Raw genomic sequence first — 26,320 nt, forward strand, 5'->3', positions numbered from 1 at the left:
TTGTTGTAACATATCTATGTACAGGACACCTCCTATCATATTAGAACGGCAAAATAAATTTATCTTCACACCATAAAAGTGAATACCTGTGTTATTTTATGTATGCAGATGTTACTTCTGCATCGTGCCAGAGCACCATGTAAACTACATTGCCACCGCCTTCTCGGCCTAAGATAAACCTAAACTAATTAGGTCCAACACTCAAAATGTTGTGGAGATGATGATTCATAATCCTAATCAAAGATAATTATCGATGATCTATAAGGAATGATAATTTCAAAAAATATATTGCAATGTCAACTGTATGTCTAGTTGAGTTGAAGTTACAGTAAAATAACAACATATGATCAATCCCTTCAGTTTGCTACAACAGGGATATTCTAAAACAAAGAGCTTCCTAAGTTACATATCTTTGTCGATTTATTGAAAAAAAACGTTCAATGAATAATGTATCTTTCTAAAATGGGTCTGTAGTTTGTTCCATAATCTAAATATATTCTTGGAAGTTGGCATATGACCTGTTGCTTGTGCATGCTCCATGGCCTCCTGCGGTGACGACAGTAGATAATTCGAGCATCATCAGAGTTTGCATTAGGAGACAACACCATATATTATATGAAGTATGCCGCAAAACAAAAAATGTAAGAGATGCTACCTTCTGTCCTTTAACTCCGATTTGGCAGACTCCACAGCGCAATGTGAAGTTGGCAGTGTCAGTAAACTTTCTCAGCCTGAAGTGCAGCAAAGTGAAATTAGACAGAGTAACACCATCAATATCAACTAAATAACATTCTCAAAAGTTCGCATCATCCTCTACAGATTTTAATATTTTATTATGAGCCTCATAGGCTAATCCAAATACTACTTGAACTTGGGTTGGTCAAAGCTCGATTCAGTTTTGTGAGTTAAAAATCCAATCATGCTCAGCTCAAAAACTTGAGTAGGTTCGAATAAAAATCCAAGTTACCCAGCTAAGTCATAAATTACTAGGATCAGGAAGCAAGCCCCTCAACAGGCCCTATGGTTCTGTCATTGGATATCTTAAACTGCATTGTGGGAGAATCAGCAAGTCACTGTCAATTGTCTATCATCTTAAACTGCAGTATTTTGACACGCAAAAATTTAAAGCAAGGGCTCTAATACCTATGTTGCTCCTTCACAAAATTTTGAGCAAGCCCCTCAACAGGCCCTATGGTTCTCTCATTGCTAGAACTCCTCAGGAGCACCTTCAGCGGGAGACATCTGTTAACACAACCGCAAATAATGTAAAGTTTTTACATAACATTGTAGTAGTATCCAATGGATTCATCAAGGCACAGGACAGAATGAAAAAGGCGGTAAACTAACACCACCCCTCACCCCCCCCCCCCCCCCCCAAGCACAACAACAACAACAAAAAAAGCCTCAAGCAATGAACAAAAGTTTTTAAAAGGTTAAGGAGCTTACAGCCAAAGCGTCATAATGAAGCCCATTGTAAAGAAGCACAGCCCTTTCACTGAAGTTGCGATCCTGGTTTAATACCCAAACAAGCTTTAGTATCAAGAATTGGATATCTTTTAGTGAATACAGAAGTAAAAAAGCATACTGAGCTGACCACCATATAAATCACATCGAGTTGTCTGAATGTCATAAGCTGCTATTTCACGTCCATAGTAATCAGCTTATATTGAAAGTTCAATAGCCTCTATTAAGTAAAATACAAGACAAATTGTCAAGAACCACACGCAACTCTAAATTTTAGGTGAAGGTGATTCCAATGCTTGAGAAGAAGAAAAAAAAAACAAATACACAACAGCACTAACAAAACATAAAAGATAAATGCAGTACAAAAAAATATACAAAAATCCTGAGAGTTGAGGACTACAGGGGACTGTTTTAATACAATGGAAAATGAACCCATTATTATTATTATTATTATTTTTCAAACCATGAACCCATGTGATTCACAAGCACTTATGAAGCCAGTTATAACATAATCATACAGTACATCAAATATTCTTAGACATGCTCACGCATGGCCACATGGGAACACCAAGTTAAGACCACCTCATATACACTGCTTGCTAACAAAAGAAAACATAATTTTTAAAAAAGGTTCAAACTAAAACTCCAAAGCCTGGGTTGAATGTAGAGAAGGGCAAAAAAAGGTCTACCTACCTATGCTATTGTAAACAATGAGGTTAACAATTTCATAAAATTAATCCTTTTCTTTGGCCTAACATAGAATAAAGGAATTTTAAATCAATCACAAATAGGTTAGAAAAAACAAGATAACCAGTTTATGGAAAAGCCCTAGAATAGATATAGAGCACATAAAGTAGTCCACTATTAGATTATGGTGGATCATATTCCATCTATAGAAGAAGTTTAATATACGAAGTAATGAAGTATTGAAATATACAGACCTTCTATGCAACGAGACCTACAATTTGTTAATTGAGTAAGTTACTGAGTGACTTTCCATCAATTCTACTCTAATGCAAAAGAAATAAACAGTCAAATTTTTAATTAGAAAGGCGAATTACATGAAATGCCCGGGTAAGCTCACTCGTTTAAGTCTATAAAGGCACAGTTCCAGATTCAATCTCGGGTGGAATTATAGTTAATGCTGGAGTACTCTCCCCACTCACCAGATAAACCTTTCATAAGATTTTAGATACTCATCCCAGATTCATAAGTTAGTGTGAAGAAAAAGCCACTCCTCGTGAAAAATATTCCCTTCATAATCATTAATTTTTTTTACGTATCAACAGTTCAATTATGATCATTACAAGACTCCCCTTGGAACACAAATTGTAAAAGCAAACATTCTTATTAATTACATACCTCGACTTTGTTGACATATACAGATATAATGGTTTCAAAATTTACTCAACTATAGCACATAAATTCACTAGTCTTATACTAGCAGTATATACGAGAGATATGTAATCTGAGTTCTGACATATCTAATCAGGACCTAAAGTTCTAATCTGCAACATAGATGAATGTTTAAAGAAGCATGGATTCTTTAAGGAATATTAGATAAAAATAGCAAAAGTCTAAGCTTAGCAAATGACCAAAACCAGACTCACATCTGACATAGTTATTATAGAATGTAGTAGTAGTATTACTTTTCTTTTCTTTTTGTTAGACTGTTAGAGCAACAGAATTAGATTGGAGCCAGAATTTGCAACAGTTAAAATTGGCAAGTAACCAATGCCCAGATGGTTGACCAATAAGAGAGCAACGGAAGCATTTATTTCAAAAGGAACTTGTGCATCTAGCAGTGTTCAAGCAAATAGCACACAGTTGTAAAAGTCAGCTGATCTTTCGAAAGGTGTCAACTAAAAATAATTGCAAAAGTGGAAAACATGAGCCATGGTGCAACATTTGTTCTGGTGCAAAAAATGGAGCCAAATGGTGTCTGGACATTACAATGATTGGTGTTACTTGATAAAACAAGGTTTAAATAATACCCTTAGAATTCAGGACAAAGAAGAGAGAAAGAGCGCTTAATGGAGCCCAAATTGCAGTCAGGAAGTCAGATAGCTCCACCATTGTAGACCCTATACATAGAAATATACATCAATATTAAAATCTAAAGAACTACAACTACATTCGCAACTAGAGCTCCTTCATACTCATTGGTTCATTGCTAGTAATAGCCTAATAAAATTTAATTCTTCTTCCAACAGCAGGGAGTCCTCAAGCCACAGTCCTATTTCCTAGCTCCAAAAGGTCTTTCCTTAAGTTACATGATCTAGTGCCTACTTAACAATCAGCGGATGGGCTGTACTTTCAATTCTTTTCAACATTGGTGAAAAGGTTGGATTAAGAAACTGGAATATGATAGAGAGGAATTTGTATTTATATGGACACGTGAGACCGCTTGCAATTGAAGTATAGTGAGTTAAAAATAATTCAGCTTTGCCATGGCTACATGCTTAAGATGAATTAGTTCAATACGGCCCATATACAGAAGGTCTGTTACACATCACGCTTTGACAGGATACTTGGAACTTAAGTGACCTAACAAAGTGAACTTCATTATTTTGCTAATACGCATTGGGTAAACTAAATTACATTACTTGTTCTTGGTCAGGTCAAGTCACCATGGCTAATACATCAGAAGAAGGCTATAAAGAGTTCACTTTCTAATCACTGTAAGAGTATTAGGTAAAGACTTTGCAATCACATGCAACCACATACAGCAACTTCAGCAGATAAACGATGAGAACCACCAGGCTTACTTCAAAGAATCACAATTATGAATAAAAAGTTCCACCAGAACTAAACAATATCACTCTTTCAAATATTAAAGACGAGAGTAATAACAAACCTCCCCATTTCTCCAAATCAAGAATCCATGCGCAATATTCTTCATTAGTTTTCCCAAGAAAAGCTTCAGAGTATTTCATTGGATCGCTAGACACAGTAGCAGCTATAACCTTCCAAAAATAACAACAGATAATTATTTTTTCTATTTAGTAAAGAGGATAAGAAAGAAAGAAAGAAACAGACTATATATACAAGAAGCCAAGAATACAACATAAACAAAATCCTATAAACAGCTAGCTAATGATTGCAATAGAAAGGCTAGATGATTAAACGAAGAAGAGCCATATAACATTATAAATTAATGGAGCCCGAATTCAGGACAAAGAAGAGAGAAAGAGCGCTAAATGGAGCCCGAATTGCAGTCACGAAGTCAGATAGCTCCACCATTTTAGACCCTATACGTAGAATTATATATTAATATTAAAATCAAAAGAACCACAGCTACATTCTCAACTAGAGCTCCTTCATAGTCATTCCTAGTAATAGCCTCATAAAATTTATTTCTTCTTCCAGCAGCAGGGAGTCCACAAGCCAGTCCTATACTCCTATTTCCTAGTAATAGCCTCATAAAATTTATTTCTTCTTCCAGCAGCAGGGAGTCCACAAGCCAGTCCTATACTCCTATTTCCTAGCTCCAAAAGGTATTTCCTTAAGTTAGATGATCTAGTGCCTACTTAACAATCAGCAGATGGGTTGTACTTTCAATTCTTTTCAAACATCGTGAAAAGGTTGGATTAAGAAACCGGAATATGATAGAGAGGAATTTGTATCTATATGGACATGTGAGACTACTTCAATTTTAGTACAGTGAGTTAAAAATGATTCAGTTTTGCCATGGCTATGTGCTTTAGATTAATTAGTTCAATAAGGCCCATATACAGCAGGTCTGTTACACATCATGCTTTGACAGGACACATTGAACTTAATTGACCTAATAAAGTGAACGTCATTACTATATTCCAGTATTGAGTAAACTAAATTACATTATTTGTTCTTGGTCAGGTCAAGCCACCATGCCTAATACATCAGAAGAAGGCTATAAAGAGTTCACTTACTAATTTCTATTAGAGTATTAAGTAAATACTTTGGAATCACATGCATGCGACCACATACAGCAACTTCAGCAGATAAAGGATGAGAACCACTAGGCTTACTTCAACGAGTAACAATTATAAATATAAAAGTTCCACCAGAACTAAAAAATATCACTCTTTCAAATTTTAAGGAGTTATAACAAACCTCCCCATTTCTCTGAATCAAGAACCCATGCGCAATATTCTTCATTAGTTTTCCCAAGAAAAGCTTCAGAGTATTTCACAGGATCGCTAGACACAGTAGCAGCTATAACCTTCCAAAAATAACCACAGATAATTATTTTTCCTGTTTAGTTAAAGAGAATATGAAAGAAAGAAACAGACTATCTATACAAGAAGTCAAGAATCCAATAATAAATAGTTATCTCACATGTTCTGTTTGATGAGAAGTGATTTACTTTACAGAGATCAATTTCAAAACTAACAAATAGATTCTTTAGCAAGAACATATTGTCTTAAATGCAGCAATCACATTGTGCAAATAACAAAGGAGTACGTGTGGAAAAAAGCCAGATATTCCCAGAATTCGATTGTTATCATTTTAACAAGGCAGCCAAATCTTTTATACTGTGCATAATATAATTTATTTGTTAGAAGTCCACAAACAATTTAGCCTCAACTCATATTTTCCTCCCTCATATGGATGTGACATACTACCACATAGGCACATACAACTTCAACTGTCAATAGAAACAGAAAGGTTAGATGATGAAACGAAGGAGAATCATATAAAATGCAAATACACACCATTTATATATTTCATCATTCTAATCAATCTAACAACTTATAGAAATTAGCTAGACACTTAGCCCTTGAAAAATTCTACTGGTATTAAAACCGATCAAGAGTCTCACCAGTCTTAATTCAGGAGCCTTTTTACTATCATGATCCATGACATATCTGCAAAAATATGAGCAGTGTGAAATCTGTAAACACTCCGAGCAGTATGCCAAGACAATTGAAAGGACAAACAAGAACAAAGGATTGCAAGGCAATATCGAAATCGGAATGAATATACTTCAAGAGAATTGAACATGGCAGCATACTGTAATTCAATGCCAGGCATGTAAACTAAAGAAACCAATACTGTAGCAATTTTGAAATTTGGACAACTCAACAAAGAACAATTCAGCATCCAAAATGACACAAAGGGGAGTTTAGCTTCTACAATCCAGCAACAAAATAAAAAGAAAAACAAAGAAGCAAAGAATTTCAATAATTTTCTTAAAAATTATAAAAAGTAAGTTGGATTTATAAGAAAACAATGAGCACAAAAATGATTGATTACCATTTACCAATAAATCAGCAGCAGCAAAACTACTCCTTATCAAATTAATACATCCAAGATAAGCAAAATAGCCCAGAAATCTTCTGGAAGCATCATAAACGAAACAAAAAAAACCAGATTTTTTTTGCAGCAGAAATTGAAAGAACCTCAAAATTCAACAAAATTGAATCTTTTCTTGTTCTGATCAACGAAATTCTCTCTACAAATTTTGCACCGATTTGTTGGGAAACGTTATGCATAGAAGAAAGTTATCTGGGTTTCTAAATTTAATTTGAGAAATCTGCCATTTTTAAGTTGTAGGCTGTCTGATTAGATCCCACTATTCTACCATTTGAGAAATTATTTTGCAAGAAAGTTGGTGTGCCTAATCCAAGATAAATAAAAAAAAAATGGGTTCATGTGTATACTCCGTAATAAATTACCGAATTACGTAGTAAGAAAGGGAGTATTAATGTTAAATAAAATTACTTTTATGTTTTAACCTTAATTTTTTTTATAAAAAAATGGTCACCAAATATTATATCAAAAGTTTTTATAATGGATATAGGATTGCCTCCCATGTAAATGTGTAAAAAAAAAATTAAAAAAAAAAAAAGAAATCAATAGTTTTTAAAAAGAATTTCGAGAAAAAACGAATTTTTAAAATAGATAAATCATTTTAATAAGTTTGACATAAATAAATAAATAATAAATCAACCAATGAAAAGTAAGTATAGCAATAGTCATAGGATGACTACGGTTAATTGTAAAAACATCCGCAAACGATAAAACGAGTGATAAAATATTTATATCATACTGGTTTTAACTCATTACAAGCTGAATGAAAGATTACAAAGGCCATAAGATTATTACGATATATCTTGTACTCCTTCTCTATCCCCTCGAATGGTGGATTATTGTGTTGATTGAGCTGAAGCTGTTTGTTATATTCTGATCATGGTTGGTGTTGCTTGCGCTTATACGGAGTATTAGTTAGGGCCTATGACTCATTCGATGACAGATTCATAGCTTTGTAGTGGACTAATTTGAGAATAGGAATCGGTTTTCCAGACATTATCATTGAAGATCAAAATCAATCTACAATAGATACTTTGTTGTGTCGTTCCAATGCTACTAGATTGTTCAAAATCAGCAAATGCATAAACAGACCGCTAATTCTGGTTGCAGATACCAACCATCATATGCTGATTAGGTACCAATCCATGCTACTTGCATTGATCAATAAACATGTTAGCTCAAGCCCCGGTGCGATACATACACACTAGGTTATGAACCCAGGACTCCAGGAGCACATAATAATCTGGCAGTTACCAAGAATATACATAAAAGCCAAGGTGTAGTCTTCTAAAGGAGGCTGAATCGGTTTAACTTGTTTCAAAATCTGGTGGGGAAACCCGAAACCCCAAGGCCTAAGGAACAGATAGGTTCCAACAAATTATTGATCGCAGATTTAGCCAACTTATCAACAGATTCTTTATTGAACTCCCTAAAATAAGAAATGGGATGGAAACATGAATCCAATAGCACCCTCACTGTCTACAGAATATGCTCAAGGGTCAAATTTCGATATGAAGTCTTAACAATGTCTACAGAATCATACATTGAGTGGAGAGCATAAATCATGTACATCCAACAGCAAGTCAAAGAAAACTAAAGCAAACATACTCCGTAGTAGGAATAGGATGCTCAAAGACCAAATTGCTGCACAGCCATGATAACTTTATTGATCTTCATAAAGAAATCAAAGTCAGACATAACCTATAGTGCAGCAATGCACTCAATCTCAATCCTGGCATCCAAAGGCAATGCTGCAACCTGGTAAGTTGATCGAGCTGGAGGTACAGATGAAAAATCTGCAAGAACAAAATAAAATTACAATCCATAAAAATTTAAAACTCCTTTTTGAATTGTATACCACAAGTAATAAAATTCTGCAATGAACTATAGGTTAAGGGATACAAATTCACTCACACTTAGCATATATCTCATTCACTTTCTTGAAGTCTTTCAAGTCTGCCAACCTAAGATTTAGATCAAACAAATCAGTAAAGCTCAGATTACACGGCTTCTTAGAATTTCAAGAAGGAAAATTTGAGAAGCAAATGCACTTACATGATGGTTGTTTTGACTACAGAAGAGTAGCTTGCCCCACTAGCTTTCAAAATTTCACCCATGTTTTTGAGAACCTGAAATGTAAGATGACTTGAATTATTAACACCTCTATCACTTTAGGGCCCAAAATATGGGATTTTTTTTAAAAGAACTAAGTGAAATAAAAGTTGAAAGTCTAGATATGCCAAACTCACGAACCATATACTGCCCCTACCTCGATACTGTGCTGGAAGCAAGAACACTAGAGGTCTACAATAACTGTAGAATGCCTAAAAGTTCATTCAAAATGATAATCTAAATGCATGTTTGGCAATAATTGGCAATTTGCAAATAGCTCACTTGCATACATCAAACTACAGTTTGTAAAAGGAACGTGTTTATCTTCATGGCAAATGAAAGCCGACCAACTTATTCACATCAAAAGCAGTATTTTTGAACCAGCAGTTTGCTACAGTTTTAGGCATTTTATTGAGCACAGAAAAACAAAATTTGGGTTTACAATGCAGACAAGTGACAAGCATTTGATAAATTGATACTACTCAGCCACTGAAGCCAATTTAATATGGGCACTTTGACAGTTTGACTCATTGAGCATCATATTTGTCTTAGCTAATATTGATTAATAAGAATAAGCAAATGACCCGTTCTAGAGCATTGAGATATGCCTTTACTAAGCATATATTATCAGCACAAGACAGTTTAAAGAACTTTTCTTTCGCAAACAGTACCTCACCTCCCAGTCTCCCATCCTAACCAAAAGAATGCTGCACAAGTAGAGTAGTTAGCGGCGAAAAAGGAGATGCATTAACAAGCTCGTCAAGGCAAAACTTCCTTTATTAAATGTATATAAATATATAATTACACTCGTAAATCCGTCATTCCGTCCATCTACTATCCAGTGATTGAGTCATCACGGGCCCTTCACAATTACAAGACTTTTAGACCCCCAGCATACTTGTACAAAAGAATGATTTCCTGATAGTAGAGCTATAACAAATCTTTAAGTTACCGTGTCAGTTTGCAAAAAATTTCATTACCTGCTCAGTTTGTTCCTCCACATTTTCTGATACAAACTTTCCCGTCTGCATTCAAACATGTATTGTTTACATTAGTAAGCAAGAACAATTTCAAGAACACAAACTGACAAAATTAGCTGGAAATAATCAGATTTGAAACTCAAACCTCAGGCACAAGACCCAGAACACCAGATACAAAGAGCATGTTGTTTGCTTTAATGGCTTGAGAATATGGTCCCAATGCCGCAGGAGCCTTGTCTGTTTGAACAACTTCCTTTAAACCTACATACGCGGAAATGATAACACACTCATAAATCATCACTAGTTAAGAAAATGTAATCACAAATTCACAATTCATATAAACGCGTATTTAGAAAGTCTAAAGCCAACTCCTCCTTGAGCCTACTCGATAAAAGGAAGCCATCATCCACTCAATTTCTATTTCTTGTTTATTAGATGATAAAGGTCAGTTCCATTTCCCCTTATTCTCTAACCACCCAATGTAATATGAGCCTCAACTAGTCAAAAACTTGGATTAATTGCAAAGGCGTTCAATATCCATCATATTGAAAGAAATTCAATTTTCAATATTGAGTCTTTTCTATCTAATAGCATGATAGAAATTAATGGCCTAAGTGGACAAATGTTTCAAGGTTCAAATTTTTTGATACCATTATGCAAAGTTGAAGTTGCAAACTGCCTCAAAAATGAATTAATAAAGTAATTCGACATTTACGGCCCGAACTCTCCACATGCTCATTGCTCAAAACTACAACCAATTTCAAACAGAAAATACTTTCCCAACATTAAAACAATGTCTTCCTCTTGAATTAAGTATTACTCACACCCTTTTCCAAATACAAATTGACAAAACAATATCACCAATTCAACCCCAAAAACATCAAAGTTCAATAAAACATCATTCAAAATAATAACAAACTCCAATTAAATTACATAAATCAAGCAATAAATCATACCACATTTTAATCCAAATTCAATTCAACATTCGAACAAGCATAAAATAACACAAAACCCAGAAACCAATAAAAATACAAGTAACTAATATAAAGAAGGAGGAGAGAGAATACTGGCATCAGTAGAAACAGCACGACAAGCAAAGGGTTTAGAGCGAGAGGTAGAAGAAGAAGAAGAGCGCCATAAATTGGAGCCGACGAAAGAAACGCATCCTACTCCGGCGGCTAATTGGCCTTTAGCGCGAAGTGCTCCGGCGTCAATAGCCGGCAATTGGAAGGTTCTAGCTGCGCACCACGCCATTGTTATACAAGTCTCTTTCTCTCTCCTCTAAATTTCTGGGTGAAAGTTGTTAAAGTGACTGTACAACACTGTACAATCTTTCTTTTCTTTCATTGTTTTATTTGGTTGCATATTTTTGGGCTGGTTGGTTTTATGATGTTGGTCCATTGATTATGTTATGTATATGGACCTACTACACCTTCAACTTTTTATGCATACTTTGATATGGTGTAGGAAATTGGTCTTAGCCCAAGTATATATTCATGAGATGTGTACATTTTTTTAATGGAATTTTGTACAAATTGAATTACGGAGTGCATATATGATTTATACGTATGGAAAAATATTGTCATATATTGTAGGGTGTTGTTAAATTTGTGTTTTATTTTCGAAACATCAAATTCTTATGAGTATAATCTTTACAGAAAGGACCGGATAATCCCTTCGTCCTCTAATAAAAGTCTCATTTGTCTTTTACAGGTGTGTTTTGAAAGATGATTGAAATAATAATAGTAATACTTCGTTTGTGAATAATTTAATTTGGGCGGGACCTAACTTGTACCTAATTAGTCAAAATCTAATAAACTATGGATTAACCTATTGCAAAATATTTTGATTTATATTTACTTTCAATGCATAACTTGTATCATAAGATCTAATAAATGTTGGAATAAAGGAAGAAAATGGAATATTGACCTTGGCACATCTACCTGACCGAGCGCAATGGTAAGTGAATTATGAGCTAGAAGTTAGCCCGATCGGGAGAGCTCCGCCCAACCGAACACAAGTGTAATCATTTCCAACAATTTTTCGTCGCTCAATCGAGCGCGTATACGTGCCTGGTGACCGTTGGAGCTCCATGTCTTTCTCTTCTCTTTTGCAACCTCCTCTTAACTCCCATTTAATGAGATGTTTTAAGAGGTTGTTAACTCACCTTAATTTCTAGTTAAGGCTTTGTCCCTTTGGATTCTTCAACTCTTGGCTATCCCATCTTCCATTATATATTTCTTGGTTGATAAAATCAGCATACAACAAACATCAAACACATTAAACTAAACAATTTCTTCTCTTTGGGCATAAGTTTATATGTCTCCAACCTTTCACCCAAAAGTGCATTTGTGTGAGAGTAGTGTGTGAAACTTAAAAAACGTGCCGGCGAATATATCTAAGCATGCATCACGATTATGCCAGAATTTTGTTTTCAAGTCAATAATTTGTATCACGACATATGGTCTTCTTTTGATAATTCTTTGTTCAATTCTTCTTTGTAGTCTTGAAACACTTCCTATTTTACAACAATAAACATTACTATTGCAAAAAATATATACTACCTCCGGTCCAATTTACTCGCAACAAAGGTGTATTATTTGTGAGACATAAAATATTTCTTTGTTGCGAGTAAATTGAACCGGGGGTAGTACTTAGTAGTATGTGGTCTTTTACATTGTTACTACCGTACTACCCCTCCAAACTTATTCTTGTTATAGCTATTAAATGTATGAAATCAATTAAATTATAGTCACTGTCACAGTAGCTGGTAACATTATACTTGCTAAAAAGTCAAAATATATAACAAAAATGTGGAAACCATTATTATTTGTACACCATAGATGAATGGTCCTTAGATATAGCATTAGACCCCACGACCAACAAATAAAACGAATAAGTGAAAGCGATTATATATAAAGCAATGCTTTGATCTACTGACTACTTATTATTATTTGAATGTTACGTCGATTACCCATTAAACATCTACGGAGTACAATATTAGAATAAGTATCAATTTCATCATGTCAATTTTACTTTATTTGGATCCATTTCTTGGCCGGTGAGCAACTATAGACTTGTACGATGTACTATCCATCTCTTTGTTTAGCTGTTTTTAGTATAGTTTCTTCGATCACTTTTAAATTTTGTAAACTTACGTGACTTGATACTTGTGTTTAATTGAGTGTATAAACCGATCCTGGGTTTCCATCATAAATTTAAGTTTTTCGTCGAGCTGGTCTGGTCCTCTAATATGATATCTAGAGTCAGCGTAACACAAACAAAGGTCCTACGCTTCAATTATCAGCTTAACCTTTTGATTGAGTTGGTCTTCTAACAAATTTTTTTTCTTAGGAGTCAACGTTCATCAGATTTGACCATGAATTTTCATTGATATAACAATTGTATGTTTTTGCTATGCAAGTAATAAATATACTTCTATATACCATTTGATCAAACGAGTCAAATAATCAACTAGTCTATTTGGAATATGAAGTTTACGAGCTAAATTTGAAGAAGACAAATGGAGTTGGGGTATATGATGGAATAATGACATTAGTTTTCTGTAATTATTTGGATAAGGCATATACTTGTATTATTATTTATGTTATTTAATGAATGAGAGTGTCAACTAAACAAAATAATTCCGAGTGATCACAAAAGTGATATTCTTCCCAAATGTCAATTTTTGTTTTTTCTTTGTTTAGTACAATAAATCGTGAAATGGGCAGATTAAAGCCTTCCAATAAACTTGAAGAACATTTGGAAAAATGATAGATTACTCCTTCATATTCCTTTTTTAAGTTTAGGTGATCATTATACATTGTATGCATATTTTGTAGTGGTAGATCATGATGAACAACACAAAGTGGTGGCACTACCATAATTTTAAGAGGAACGAGGGAAAAGTGGTCAAAAAGTAGTGAAGGCTAGAGCTACAAGACTAACACCTAACACGTTGCAAAAACGAATTTTAAATTTGTGTACTTCGTACAATTATTTTTTGTAACAAACAAAATCATATAGATAAACTTTTTTAATTATTAAGGCTTGAGAAAGCTCCAATTACAATAAACTTTTTTAATACTATGTTTTAGAGAAACTAGAGATGATATGTGTTTGATTTGATGATTGATATCCTTCGCAATTCTCGCTTGTTAATTTAAATGCAACAAAATCTTTTTGTAACTTCTATATATATACTTTATACGGTATATATATAAATAACCTGGGTACTTGGCCTACTCTTCAATCACTCCAAATGATTCACTCTATTACCATTATTAACACTGATCCGTAAAAAAAATAGTAATCAATTTAAAAATTTTAAACAAAGTTACAAATAAATTCATTATCATTACTGTCTTTAATCGACACAAAGCTATAGACAAAACGATAGAATTGAATAATATTGATTTTGATGTGCATTGCCCATTTGCCCCCTAGTGACTATACATATGCATATGCTTATTATTATGCACATAGTTAACCTTGGAAAAAGACAGACGTACCTCCCGGCGCTGCTTAGTAAGGTTGGTGCCCTAGCTAGCTAACTACTTAAGACGGTTTAGCACTTTCGGTGCATGCCATATTATAAGCTAAGGTGTTATGTAGACTTTAACAATTACGTAACAAGTTTGTATAAAAATATTGAATGCATAAATTTTGCCAAATTATGAGGAAATTTCACATGAATTGCTACGACGTGGACATGCTTAGAGGACTTAAATAGAATCTTATCTGTCAATTAGTTACAAAATCTTTGCCTTCACTTCCATTTTAAATAATTTTGTAATAATTTAATTTAATTATTTATTTTTTTTTTTGCCGTGAAAGGTGGTTGTCGTGACCTTAATATAAATACATTATTGTTCAGTAGAGTGGTCCTTGAATATTTTTGGGTTTATTCTTAGTTTGCACTTTGTAGGATAGTAGTGCTTATCACATTTTTGCTTACATAAGTAATTGATTTTGTATTCGGTGATAGGTTGTTAGCCACCCGACAATTCACAACATTAATAATAAATTAATAATCCATATAAATAATATTGAAAAAATCAGATGAGACATAATAATAATTCTTGTATAAAATGTATTGTAATTGTCAAAAAATAATTAATATTCAAGCTACATATATGTTACATATTTTTAATATGATTAAATATCATATCACATCACATGTAAGTTAAAAACTTTTCTCATCTAACAATTATTGAGATTAGAAAGACAACGTAATGGTATAGATGGGATTCGATTTTATTTTTTAGGAATTAATTAGTGTTCAGGCTGTATGATCAACTAAATAACTACTCTAGTTGACACCTAATTTGATTTTTCTAGTCTTTTATTCTTTTTAAGTACTTTCTTGTTGATAGATATTAAGCATTTTGTTATTGGGATTTAATCATGTCATTGAAGACTAGAAAAAATCAATGTGTTTAGATATCATCTGTTGAGCGTCTATTAAATAGAATTTATTTTACATACATACGAAGTATACAGTTGGGAGCTTATAATTGATCAACTTATAGCTTGATGGACGTCTTATACTACGTAGTTGATAAAATGTTTAAACGAAGTCTTAGTCAATGATTAGATGAGCTGTTTTTGGCAGGATAGACTCAATTTTGAAGATAACTTAAACTATATATAGTAATAATGATATTGCATTATTATTGTATTAATAAATTCCATATGGATCGCTCATAGCTAGGTACGTCATTTTAGTTGGGTTTAAGACTTTTGGCTAGCTATACATAGATCAGCGTTTTAGATAGAGAAAGAAGGTAAGGGAATTCTCTACTCCAGTAGTTAAGGTAGATAATGAGGCTCAAACATCTCCATACTACGTATTTGTTTGGAATTGACATCACTAAATTAAAACATAGAAAGTTTCGATTTGTTCTCCCTTAAAATGACACTTGTATTGTTAAAATGGAAAACTAGAAAAATAAAAAAGTTTAATTAGTTGAGATATTTCTCACTAAAACTAATTAATAAGTAGTTAATAAAATATCTAACAGGAAAACATAAGCATGCATGCTTATTGTACGTGTTTTCATTAAGACATTTGCTTAGCAAATCATGTTCGGTTATTTTAATTGAAATTGAAATTATAAATAAGTTAGGTATTAATCAACTAATTAAACTCTAATTTTCAACGCAGTCATTTATCAAAGTTTGGAATCTTGGTGAATGGCAGGGGTCATAAATCATAAGTATACGTACGTATAAAGCCTTTGAGATAATTTTTTATGATTTAATACATATACTTTAATTACTACGGAATATTAGCTAGAATAAGAAAAGTAATTAGTTGGTATACAAAGTTGCATAAAGAGCTGCATCTAAATTGCAATGTGTTTTGTGGTGCTTAAATTTTAATTCTCTAGTACAATTCGTTCACCTTGATTTTACTTATTTAAAACATAAATAAATTTGGTTTAGAAAAAAAGATAATTTAAATTAGTGCAAATTTGATAAACGTAATCAGGAAAATAAGTTTAAATTATTGAAATTAGGAAAAAAAAAAAAAAAAATAGGGCTTTTAATTTCAAAATCAAATTACAATTGAAAGAACACTAATGAATTTTCTTCAATCTACCTCACATTATGAGAGTAACGTCTTGAGTCTTGACATACAAACGTATGTATATTATTCCTTCACATCTATTATTTAAGATGGTAAAATTGTTTCATCGAACTCATCATCAACATAAGATAACAAACAAAAGCCAGATATAATTACGGAGAGAGAGGAAGCCAAACGGATGCAATCATGCAAGTAACCCATCAAGATTGTTAGTGGATGGTTCCATACTTCCATTTCCCATACGTGTAAATTACGGATTAACTATTAACTGTAGTGATTACCTACCATTTTACCAATTATGTGTTATGTTAGGTGATTATTACCTACGTATTTAGCTATCTTTCAAATCATGCTAGTTTTTTGAATGAAATCTTTAAAGAAAACTATGGTTGTAAATTTCTTTGACAATGACTAAATAATTGACTAATGACTAGTGACTTAACTCACTAAACCTCATAATTTACAATCGACATGTATATACTACCTCCGTCAAATGTTATGTGTAACTTGGGGGTATTATTCGTGAGATATAAAATATTTCAAAGTTGCACGTAACATTTAACGGAGGTAGTATTTACCATATCCATATAAATATATAATACCGTTAGTGCTCCTAATCTGTTGCATTAATATATATATATATATTTCTGTTGCATTAATAAAGTCAAATAGTATTGGAGAAATAATGCAAATAGAGCGATTATAAAAAAAAATATATAAATAAAAAAATTACTAGTTAATAAAATAATAAAAAAAAAATGCAAATAAAGCAATGAATGTGACAAGATAACCGCGTATAAACACGACCATAAGTCCATGACTGAACTGATAACTGAGAAGTCAATAAACTAATCCATTTCTCACGTTTTCAGCCGGAACTTCTACTCACGTCCCACGTGGCTACGCGTACATTTGTCTCTTTTGCAATATACGAGATTACGAGTACTAGTATAGGTTTGTTGCGACACGTAAATACCCTGGTTAAGAAATAAGGGTGTAATTGTGTTTGATTATATTAATGCGAAATAAATTAAAGAAAAATAAGAAGAAGAAAAGCAATAGTCTTTTTAGCAATAAAGAAGATAAATAAAGAACACAAGCATTAATGTATTTCGGTCAATAATTAGACCTATATTCACGGTTAGGGTATTTGCGAGCTTATTTACTATAATAATAAAAAAATAAAAAAATAAAAAGAGAGAGAGAGAGAGAGAGAGAGAAAAAATAAATACAAGTCCTAAATCTAATGACTTAAAAAGTATAAACTAATTGATCAACTAAGAGGTTCTTTTATAACCCAGGAAACCCTAACAAAACGATGCATTGTTCCCCGAATATACTCAAATAACCATCATAAAAAAGATATAACGCTACATTGCTCCCCAAGTATACCAAAATTCTGAAATTTCCGACTAGGCACAGACATGCCTCTTTTATTTAGGCACAGACGTGCCTCGTCGAGTACTTCGGCATCAGCAAAATTCCAGCGTCGCAATTTCTTCGTAAATTGGTCATGACTTTTTCGTTTCTTATCAGAATCGGGCATATGACCTATCGTTGAAAAGATCTAATCTTGAAACAAGCTATCACCTCCAACTTGAATTATCTCAAAATAACTTATAGTTTGAGAAATATCTACATTTAAAGTTAGTCCTATTAGTTTCCGAGTCACAATTTAACACACACCAATGCCAACATTTCAATTACTCATAGTTGATTAAAATCTTGAAAGTGGTATTTCAAAAATCTCGATCTCTCGATCTATTTATAAAATACTCTGTATTATGGTTGTTTTTCTATGTTGTTAATATTTGTGACTCGAGATTGAATTCTTTCTACTTATATATATTTGTTACGAAGTATGTATTTAGAGTGGGGCAAATGTATACTAAAGATTATATAGTGTCAGTACCACAACAAAATGTCGTGGAATTGGTATCTTGCAAAAATAAAAGTCCAATGACAAAACGACTAAACAATCTTATCTAAATAATTGCATACTCTTTATTTTATTTTATTTTTCAAAGGAATAATAATAATGGGCATTAATTAAAAATATATACGTAGAAGGGACATAATTAAGCGAATTGTAACATGAAATTTGGTGACGATTTGGACAGTGCGTGGTTGATAAACAGTACAAGAACTAGTTATTGTTTGTGTAATGGACGTGAAACATGATGATTAGATGTGGAAGAAATTTATTTAAATAATAATGTTGCTTCTAAAGTTTGTTTCTCTACTTTACTACTCCTATTGTTTTGACATCACTTCCAAGTGTTTTTAAAATACTGTTTGATTACTTTGATTGGGAGGAAAACATTTTACACTAAATTGATTTTCGCTTTATATGTATATACAAATACGAAGTACGGAGTATATGTTTAAGTTTGTGATAGAGTAGTAACTAGGTTTTTCAATGATAATAATTCTCTCAAGGAAAACATTTCATATACTTGTATAAGATAATTTTCTTTTCCATAAAAGGTAAAAATTAAATTAATAGTAAGAGACAGAAAAAAAAAATATATTTATTTGAAGTTTTAGTTTTCCACCTAACAAAATAAAAAATTGCATTATTAATTTCATGAAAATCAATACAATGATTTACTTGTGCATTTCACAATACGTATCAAAATATTACTAGTCTAGTAAGCATACATCACACATTCACACCAAATTACATAATTCGGTCTCTAATAAACACAAGTGTCAAAAGAATACTTCCACTTACACTCATATTAGCGGTATATATAACCGCCCAAAACCCTAATGAGACCAACCGATCACAACCCTATCAATTTATTGATCTTTTAACTCAGTTTAGACAAACTCTCATACCGACTCGTTTAATAGGTTGTAATAAATTTAGGTTAGCGAAAGAGGCGATTGGTTGAACAAAGGCGTCAAGGTAAATACACGAGACAACAAGTATAATTCCGTAGACAAAATCGAAAATCAAACTCTTTAGGAGTATAAATTATACGCCAAAAATCCAAAATCAAATCAATTACTGTTATACAATTAGCCCGATTTGCCGGCCCGAATTTTTGCCATTTTCATACAGGTTACAGATACAGCAGCAGGTACTTTCTTCCTTCCCTTTTCTCTCTCCTCATCTACCATTTTGACAGTTGCCTGAAACATTCAACTCTCCATTATTTCAACACATGATTCAGCTGACTATTTCTCCTTCAATCATCTCTCCACACTTTTCATCACTTCTATTTCAATTAACATAATAACCCTTGATCTATTATTCCTTAATCCCAAAAAAAAAAAAAAAAAAAAAAAACACCTTTTCATAATTTAGAGTTGAAATTCTTAAAACCCTGTTCAAATCACAATCTGGGTATTGTTCATTTCCACCCTAATTGCTTTATTTAGTGCTGAATTTCATAATAAACCCTGTTCAAATCACCAATTGGGGTTCTGGGTATTGTTCACTTTTCCCAGATAGTTGAATTTAGTGCTGAAATTTGATCCAAATCTTCTGATTTTTTTGTTTTTTTAATTTTATTGGAAGATTGAAGGGAATTTGAAGAAATGGGTATTTGTGCAAGCAAAAACAAAGATCCAAGACCAGAGCAAAATGGGTATAGTAGAGGAGTAAATGAGCAAAATCAATCAAAAACATCATCAGCTGGGCAGCAAAATCAGCAGTATCCTCAGCAGCCGCCACCGGAGAGACCGGTTGCGCAACCGCCTGTTCGAGTTCCAAGCCCTGCTAAATCAACTGCAAGAACTGATTCAAACACAATTGTAGGAAAACCCTTTGAAGATGTGAAGATGCACTATACAATGGGGAAAGAATTGGGTAGAGGTCAATTTGGTGTTACCTATCTTTGTGTTGATAAACAAACAGGTCAACAATTAGCTTGTAAGTCAATCTCAAAGAAAAAACTTGTGACAAGAGCTGATAAAGAGGATATGAAAAGAGAGATTCAGATCATGCAACATTTGAGTGGTCAACCTAATATTGTTGAATTTAAGGGAGCTTATGAGGATAAGACATCTGTTAATCTTGTCATGGAATTGTGTGCTGGTGGAGAATTATTTGACAGGATCATTGCTAAAGGGCATTACAGTGAGAAAGCTGCTGCTACTATTTTGAGGCAGATTGTTAATGTTGTTCATGTTTGTCATTTCATGGGTGTGATGCATAGGGATTTGAAGCCTGAGAATTTCTTGCTTTCTAGTAAGGATGAAAATGCTGCTTTGAAAGCTACTGATTTTGGGCTTTCTGTGTTTATCGAAGAAGGTATACTGATTTAAGTGTTTGTCAGCTGTTTATCTGCTTAATTTTGCTTGTTTTCTTGATTGTTTTGGTTTGGGAAATAGTGATTAGATGGTTTTAATCTGAGCATATAGATCATGTTTTTATGCTAGGTTGTTGCAGGACATCAGAATTGTTAATCTGTCCTGTTTTGCGGATCCATTGACCTATGAATTGATGGTGGATTGTTGTGGTGAATTTCTGTGATGCTTGTTATGATCTTGCTTAGGAACTTGTTGGTTAGAGATGTGGAGTTGACTTTTTTAGTTGTTGATTAGAGATGTGGGGGTTGTCTTAACAATTTGTTGATTAGGGATTGCCCATATTCAATGTACTTAGGAGGCTGATCTTGATTGCATTCTAATGTAAGATTGCCCATACATTCTTTACTGTTGACTGTTGGCAATGTGAAAACTTGATCTGATTGTTTTACTCAGAGCTGGAAATCCCTTTTTTATTTTTCTCCTCTCAGGTAAAGTCTATCGAGATATAGTAGGTAGTGCTTACTACGTTGCTCCTGAGGTATTGCGTCGTAGGTATGGTAAGGAGATCGACATTTGGAGTGCTGGAGTTATGTTGTACATTTTACTCAGTGGTGTTCCACCCTTTTGGGCTGGTAAAATTTCTTTCTTGTATTTTTTTAGTTTATTACAAATGTTGTATCATTGATGCCTTTGTTAATTACTTCATCATAATTTTGTGTTATAGAAACGGAAAAAGGGATATTTGATGCTATTCTGCAAGGACATATTGATTTTGAATGTAAGCCATGGCCAACAATCTCTAATGGCGCCAAAGACCTAGTAAAGAAGATGTTGACATCAGATCCCAAAAAACGAATCACTGCTGCTCAAGTTCTTGGTATGCAATATTGGCTTACAGTTGCTTTAATATTTAATGATTAATGCTCCGTTGTTTACAACAAACTTTGCTGATGAGTAAATTGGGTTCTATCTTCTGTGCAATATTTTTCCATTTTCGCACAACCTGATACTGAAATCCAAATCTTCTTTGTATTGATGGGGCTCAGAAATCTTTGAATTGGCATTGCTTAGGGCAGTGGCAAGGAAAAATTTCATGTGCTTGCCCCCATAAAACCTTCAGCTGTTGGGTGAGCATCCATTGATGTATTTCTAGAGGTGGCAAGCATCCCTTGAGTTTTGATCGTCTACGGACTGCTGTGCCTTTGTTAACTGTGGTATTATTTAATTTGCATCTATGTCCTGAAACTCAAAGTTTAATGTCAACAATGCAGATCATCCATGGCTCAAGGATGGTGAGGCCTCAGACAAGCCTATTGATAGTGCTGTTCTCTCTAGGATGAAGCAATTTAGAGTCATGAACAAGCTCAAGCAACTAGCGCTGAAGGTTTGTAAACCTCGTCTCTATTTATGTTTTTCCTTTCTTCTGACACAATAAGGTGTCTAAACTTGGAACATCATATGTGCTGTATGAATGTCAGAAATAACTTCAAAGGATTTAAATGTATTGGCTCTTTTTGTTGGGCATAGGTCATCGCTGAGAATCTTCCTGCAGAAGAAATCCAAGGGCTGAAACAGATGTTTGCAAACATGGACACTGATGGCAGTGGGACAATCACCTACGAAGAATTGAAAGAGGGATTGGCCCGTCTTGGATCAAAGCTTACTGAAACTGAAGTGAAGGCACTCATGGAAGCTGTAAGACATGAATTATATTTAATATAAGAAACAATGAGACTTTTACTATGGCATGCTCTTGTTCTCTGGCTGACTTCCATTTTCTTTTTAGGCTGATCAAGATGGAAGTGGATCAATTGATTACATCGAATTTATCACAGCCACAATGCATCGGTATAGGCTTGAGAGAGATGACCAACTTTACAAAGCATTCCAATTTTTTGACAAAGATAATAGTGGGTGAGTAGCTCCTTTTTAACCTTTATCTACCCAAGTAACCAGACCCCTTTCCTGTTCTGCTTTAAGCTAATCTGTGGAGAATTTAAACTATAATGTCTATGTTCATCAGCTCCACCTGTCTCAGAGAAAACTAGAGGAATTTTAGGCCTAGAAAAAAGTCTTAAGAGGAAAAAATAATAAATATAAAAATTCCAGATTCTTGTAAGAAATATCAGATTTACAAAAGTACTTCGTGGGTTTTATACCTCTGCATGTGAAGATCATGAACATTATGTAGACTTGCGCTACCACATCAACTTCCACGTGTATACAAAAGTACTCTGCGTGTTTACCTCCTAGATGATTCATTTTCCCGCCAATAGTCACCATCTAAAATTAGACAAGAATATGTTCCGGTCCTTAACATCTGTAATTTTAATTACTCACTTTGTGGGTGACGATTGTTTATCATCTCAGTTGCTTATACTTGTCATTTTGATCAAATGTCTCAGGTTCATCACCACAGATGAGCTAGAAGCAGCAATGAGGGAGTATGGGATTGCTGATGAGAACTGCATCAAAGATATATTGATGGAAGTCGACACTGACAATGTAAGATTTGCTCCATCCCTTGAGTTACCTGGACTTCCTAATCAATAAAATGCCTTTAATCATGCATTGTGTTAATTCTGTTTGCAGGATGGAAGAATAAACTTTGATGAGTTTGTTGCAATGATGAGAAGTGGTACTCAGAATCCAGCTGCTAAACTCTTTTGATGTACTCTTACTCTGTGTGATCGTTCCACCTATCTACTGCAAGGTGATGTTCGAGGGATACTGTTGGTTAGAAAGACAGGCTGGTTCCCCTAGATCAAACGACTAAGTCGGATGAGGCCCATCATTTGTAACATGGTTGAGTTTTTTGTAAAAAGTTTGTGCATACACAATATCCCTTGGACTTGGGAGTTATGTTATTTTAAATTTGAGTTGGAAGATTTTTGGACATGTTTGAAGATTTCTGTAATGCGCTCGGAGAAACTAATGGCTCTCATCTGTGTTAATTTCTAGCTGTTGGGCGACAAAACAACCTTAAAGAGAGTTATATATGTATTTTCTACAAAGCCTCTCAGAGGATCCATTTGTAAGCTATCTATTCAAGAAACCTTTTTTACCCAGAGTTGATAGTCCAGTTGCCACTCCAACAATAGTAGCGTCTTTTATACTCCGTAGTTTTTAGCTATCTGGACAAGAAGGCATGGATGACGGAAGTATTTTGTACTTGATAAGTCCAGTTGTGAAAATGTCGTTGATGTTATGCTTGCCTCACATCTCCGATGCCCCCTCCGGTCACACGCTCTTGATAGTTACAGCAAAACAGGCCATTAGTTTACGCTTGCTTAACCTATTGTCCTACCCTCAATTATGGGATTGGGTCAACCTGCATCAACCTACTTTAGAAGGAGAGCCACGTTCAACTCTCTTTAGTAATGGACAATTTGAGTTTGAAAGATATTGGACTCCCATCATAGTGTAGCCTTCAGTATAACTGTCTCACAGGTGCACTCATTTGCGAATTGTGGATAGTTTCAAGAACCTTTCTTCGCATGCTCCCTCCATTGATGCTCATGTATACGTATCATGGAAGAAATTCATCCTCTTACTACAGAAATACTCTTGCTTATCAAGGAAAGAAATTTAAGGATCGAGTATAAACACGACCCAGATGTTCGAGTCTTTTTTGCAATAGAATCAACAAGGAAACTAGGACTCAAAGAACCCGCAGTTTAAATTATACGGAGTATGATCACAAAGAACACGCAGTGTAAACCCAAGAAAACATCCAATTTTATCACAAAGAACACGCAGTTAAGAAAACATCCAATTTTATTTATCAGTACCAACTTCAAAAGCTGATTACATTCCACGCTACTGTGATCCATGGATGCATTAAACTAGAACAAATTATATAGGAAATCAAGTTCAAACCACAAACATCAAACTGCAATCAAAAACTTCGAAAAACAGAAAATGAACTTCTAGTTCATCAGCTAAATAGAACTCAAGGCTTAAAAACCATGGATCTTGATCCGATCCTTCTTAACAAGGCCGGCCTGAACGAGGAAATTCGCGACCTTCTTACGCTGATCACCTTGCAGTTGGATAACCTTTCCTAGCTCCTTATCCTGCACAACATTCCCATTACAGCAAAACTCCTTCTTGAGGTCCTTGAGGATCTTTTCGTAGCTGAAATCTTTCTTCAGCCCTTGAACAGTCGTCAAGCTTTTCTTTCCATTCCTTTGCTGAATTCGAATATGCACATACTCCTTCGCTCCAGGAGCCTCCGACTCGGCGTCTGCAAACGGGTCAAGAGCTGCGGGAATCTGAATGTCTAGATCAACCATGTACCTTACTTGTCGAAAACTCGAAAACGGTCCTAAGAGGGTTTGTTCTGTGAGCGCGTAAACTGCAATCAATACCAATATACAACGATCAGTAAAAAGAAACTAATCATCCAAATATACGGACATACGGTATCAAATTCAATTGAATCGAACGCAATTTGATGGTTTTATCAGCAATTTAATCATCAATCTCATATTATCAGCAATTTAATCACCAATCTCATATTATCAGACAATTTAATAATCAAATTCATACTATCAGCAATTTAATCATCAAATTCATATCACCAGCAATTTAATCATCAATTACACTTCGAAAAACTTAAACAAAATCGAAATCAGAAATTATATTACTATTGAAATCAGCGATCAAAAACCAATTAAATTTGTTAAAGAAAAACCTAACATACCCAAATAAGCGCAGAACAAACATACAAAAAAAATAAAAAATTAGTAGAACAATCTTTCTTAAAAAATTATAGTATTAACATGATTTAATTTGTAATCAGCGAACAAAACCTAACAACTTTCTTGAAAATTTCACAATTTCGTCAATCAATATCATAATCAACGATCAATCAAACAAAAAAAAAAAACAACTTCAAATTCATCCAAAAAAATACATCAAAACATGATCATTATCATAATTCCAACAACCAACTTGGTAAAGAATATCGAATTCCAGAAAATAATAAAACTTACAGCCCAGAAATTATGAATTATGAGTATAAACAAAGCAAAATCAAAAGAAACCAAAAATTTAGGAGAGAGAAAATACCTGAAGAGATTGATTTGCTTCTGCAAAAAATTAAACCAAAGATTTTATTATAAATTAACTCAAACTGTAATGGAGGTCTATATATAGAGGGTTTTAATTTTATTTTTTTATGTCGGTTATTAGCCACAAAAATAATTAAAAATAATTAAAAATAAAAAAGAATAATTGTATCAACTATAGTTGCGTTTAAGTAATCATGGTTAAAAGGGGTGAATACTACTTAAGAGTCGGTCAGCTAAATCGACGGTATAACGTGTACAAAATCAACGGCTGAGATTGAATTTTGAGAGTTGACGTATTTAAGTGAATATTTATTGCAGAATAAAAGGGAATAATTACGTCATAATTATGGGGCAGGAAAATCTAAAGAAGGAAGTTTCTGGGAGAACATGAGTAGGGCCCAAGGTAGAGACAGGAAAGGGTTCAGATAAGGCGTAGACTCAACGCAATCCAAAGAATAATTTTATTTTATTTTTATTTTTTTTGGCTTTTTTTTTTTTTGGTTAATTGATTGATTTTTTGTTTAATTTAAATCAGGTGAAGA

General features: G+C 33.7%; 2 protein-coding genes and 2 pseudogenes across 7 annotated transcripts; 1 reads left to right on the forward strand and 3 right to left on the reverse strand.

The window, feature by feature from the left end:
• Nucleotides 1–259: 259 nt before the first annotated feature.
• On the reverse strand, nt 260–7,057 carry LOC145627354 (OVARIAN TUMOR DOMAIN-containing deubiquitinating enzyme 2-like; annotated as a pseudogene). The gene is made up of 8 exons (XR_014111382.1): nt 6,849–7,057; nt 6,269–6,314; nt 5,560–5,668; nt 4,322–4,423; nt 1,447–1,509; nt 1,144–1,242; nt 656–731; nt 260–546 (listed from the first exon to the last, which is right to left on the reverse strand). The product of XR_014111382.1 is annotated as an OVARIAN TUMOR DOMAIN-containing deubiquitinating enzyme 2-like (transcript).
• Nucleotides 7,058–8,151: 1,094 nt separating this feature from the next.
• LOC145629384 (reactive Intermediate Deaminase A, chloroplastic-like) lies at nt 8,152–11,186 on the reverse strand. Its single transcript, XM_081681978.1, has 6 exons — nt 10,919–11,186; nt 9,997–10,112; nt 9,852–9,896; nt 8,815–8,888; nt 8,674–8,723; nt 8,152–8,555 (listed from the first exon to the last, which is right to left on the reverse strand). Exons 1-6 carry the CDS (start codon nt 11,103–11,105, stop codon nt 8,461–8,463), a joined length of 567 nt encoding a protein of 188 aa, XP_081538104.1. The 5' UTR covers nt 11,106–11,186; the 3' UTR covers nt 8,152–8,460.
• An 8,103-nt stretch (nt 11,187–19,289) lies between these two features.
• LOC145629385 (calcium-dependent protein kinase 33-like) lies at nt 19,290–23,773 on the forward strand. 4 transcript variants are annotated; one of them, XM_081681981.1, is made up of 9 exons: nt 19,290–19,529; nt 19,970–20,704; nt 21,192–21,335; nt 21,428–21,580; nt 21,975–22,087; nt 22,231–22,398; nt 22,490–22,617; nt 23,109–23,208; nt 23,296–23,773. In XM_081681981.1, exons 2-9 carry the CDS (start codon nt 19,990–19,992, stop codon nt 23,371–23,373), a joined length of 1,599 nt encoding a protein of 532 aa, XP_081538107.1. In that variant the 5' UTR covers nt 19,290–19,529; nt 19,970–19,989; the 3' UTR covers nt 23,374–23,773. The 4 variants fall into 4 exon arrangements, with proteins under 4 accessions (XP_081538107.1, XP_081538106.1, XP_081538108.1 ...); XM_081681980.1 differs by lacking the exon at nt 19,290–19,529 and adding an exon at nt 19,546–19,879; XM_081681982.1 differs by lacking the exon at nt 19,290–19,529 and adding an exon at nt 19,546–19,795.
• Nucleotides 23,774–24,462: 689 nt separating this feature from the next.
• LOC145629386 (protein translation factor SUI1 homolog 2 pseudogene) lies at nt 24,463–25,923 on the reverse strand (annotated as a pseudogene). Its single transcript, XR_014111665.1, has 2 exons — nt 25,777–25,923; nt 24,463–25,060 (listed from the first exon to the last, which is right to left on the reverse strand). The product of XR_014111665.1 is annotated as a protein translation factor SUI1 homolog 2 pseudogene (transcript).
• Nucleotides 25,924–26,320: the final 397 nt, after the last annotated feature.

The sequence above is a fragment of the Chenopodium album genome, chromosome 4, assembly GCF_948465745.1.
Source record: "Chenopodium album chromosome 4, dcCheAlbu1.1, whole genome shotgun sequence".
NCBI classification, from domain to species: Eukaryota; Viridiplantae; Streptophyta; class Magnoliopsida; order Caryophyllales; family Amaranthaceae; genus Chenopodium; species Chenopodium album.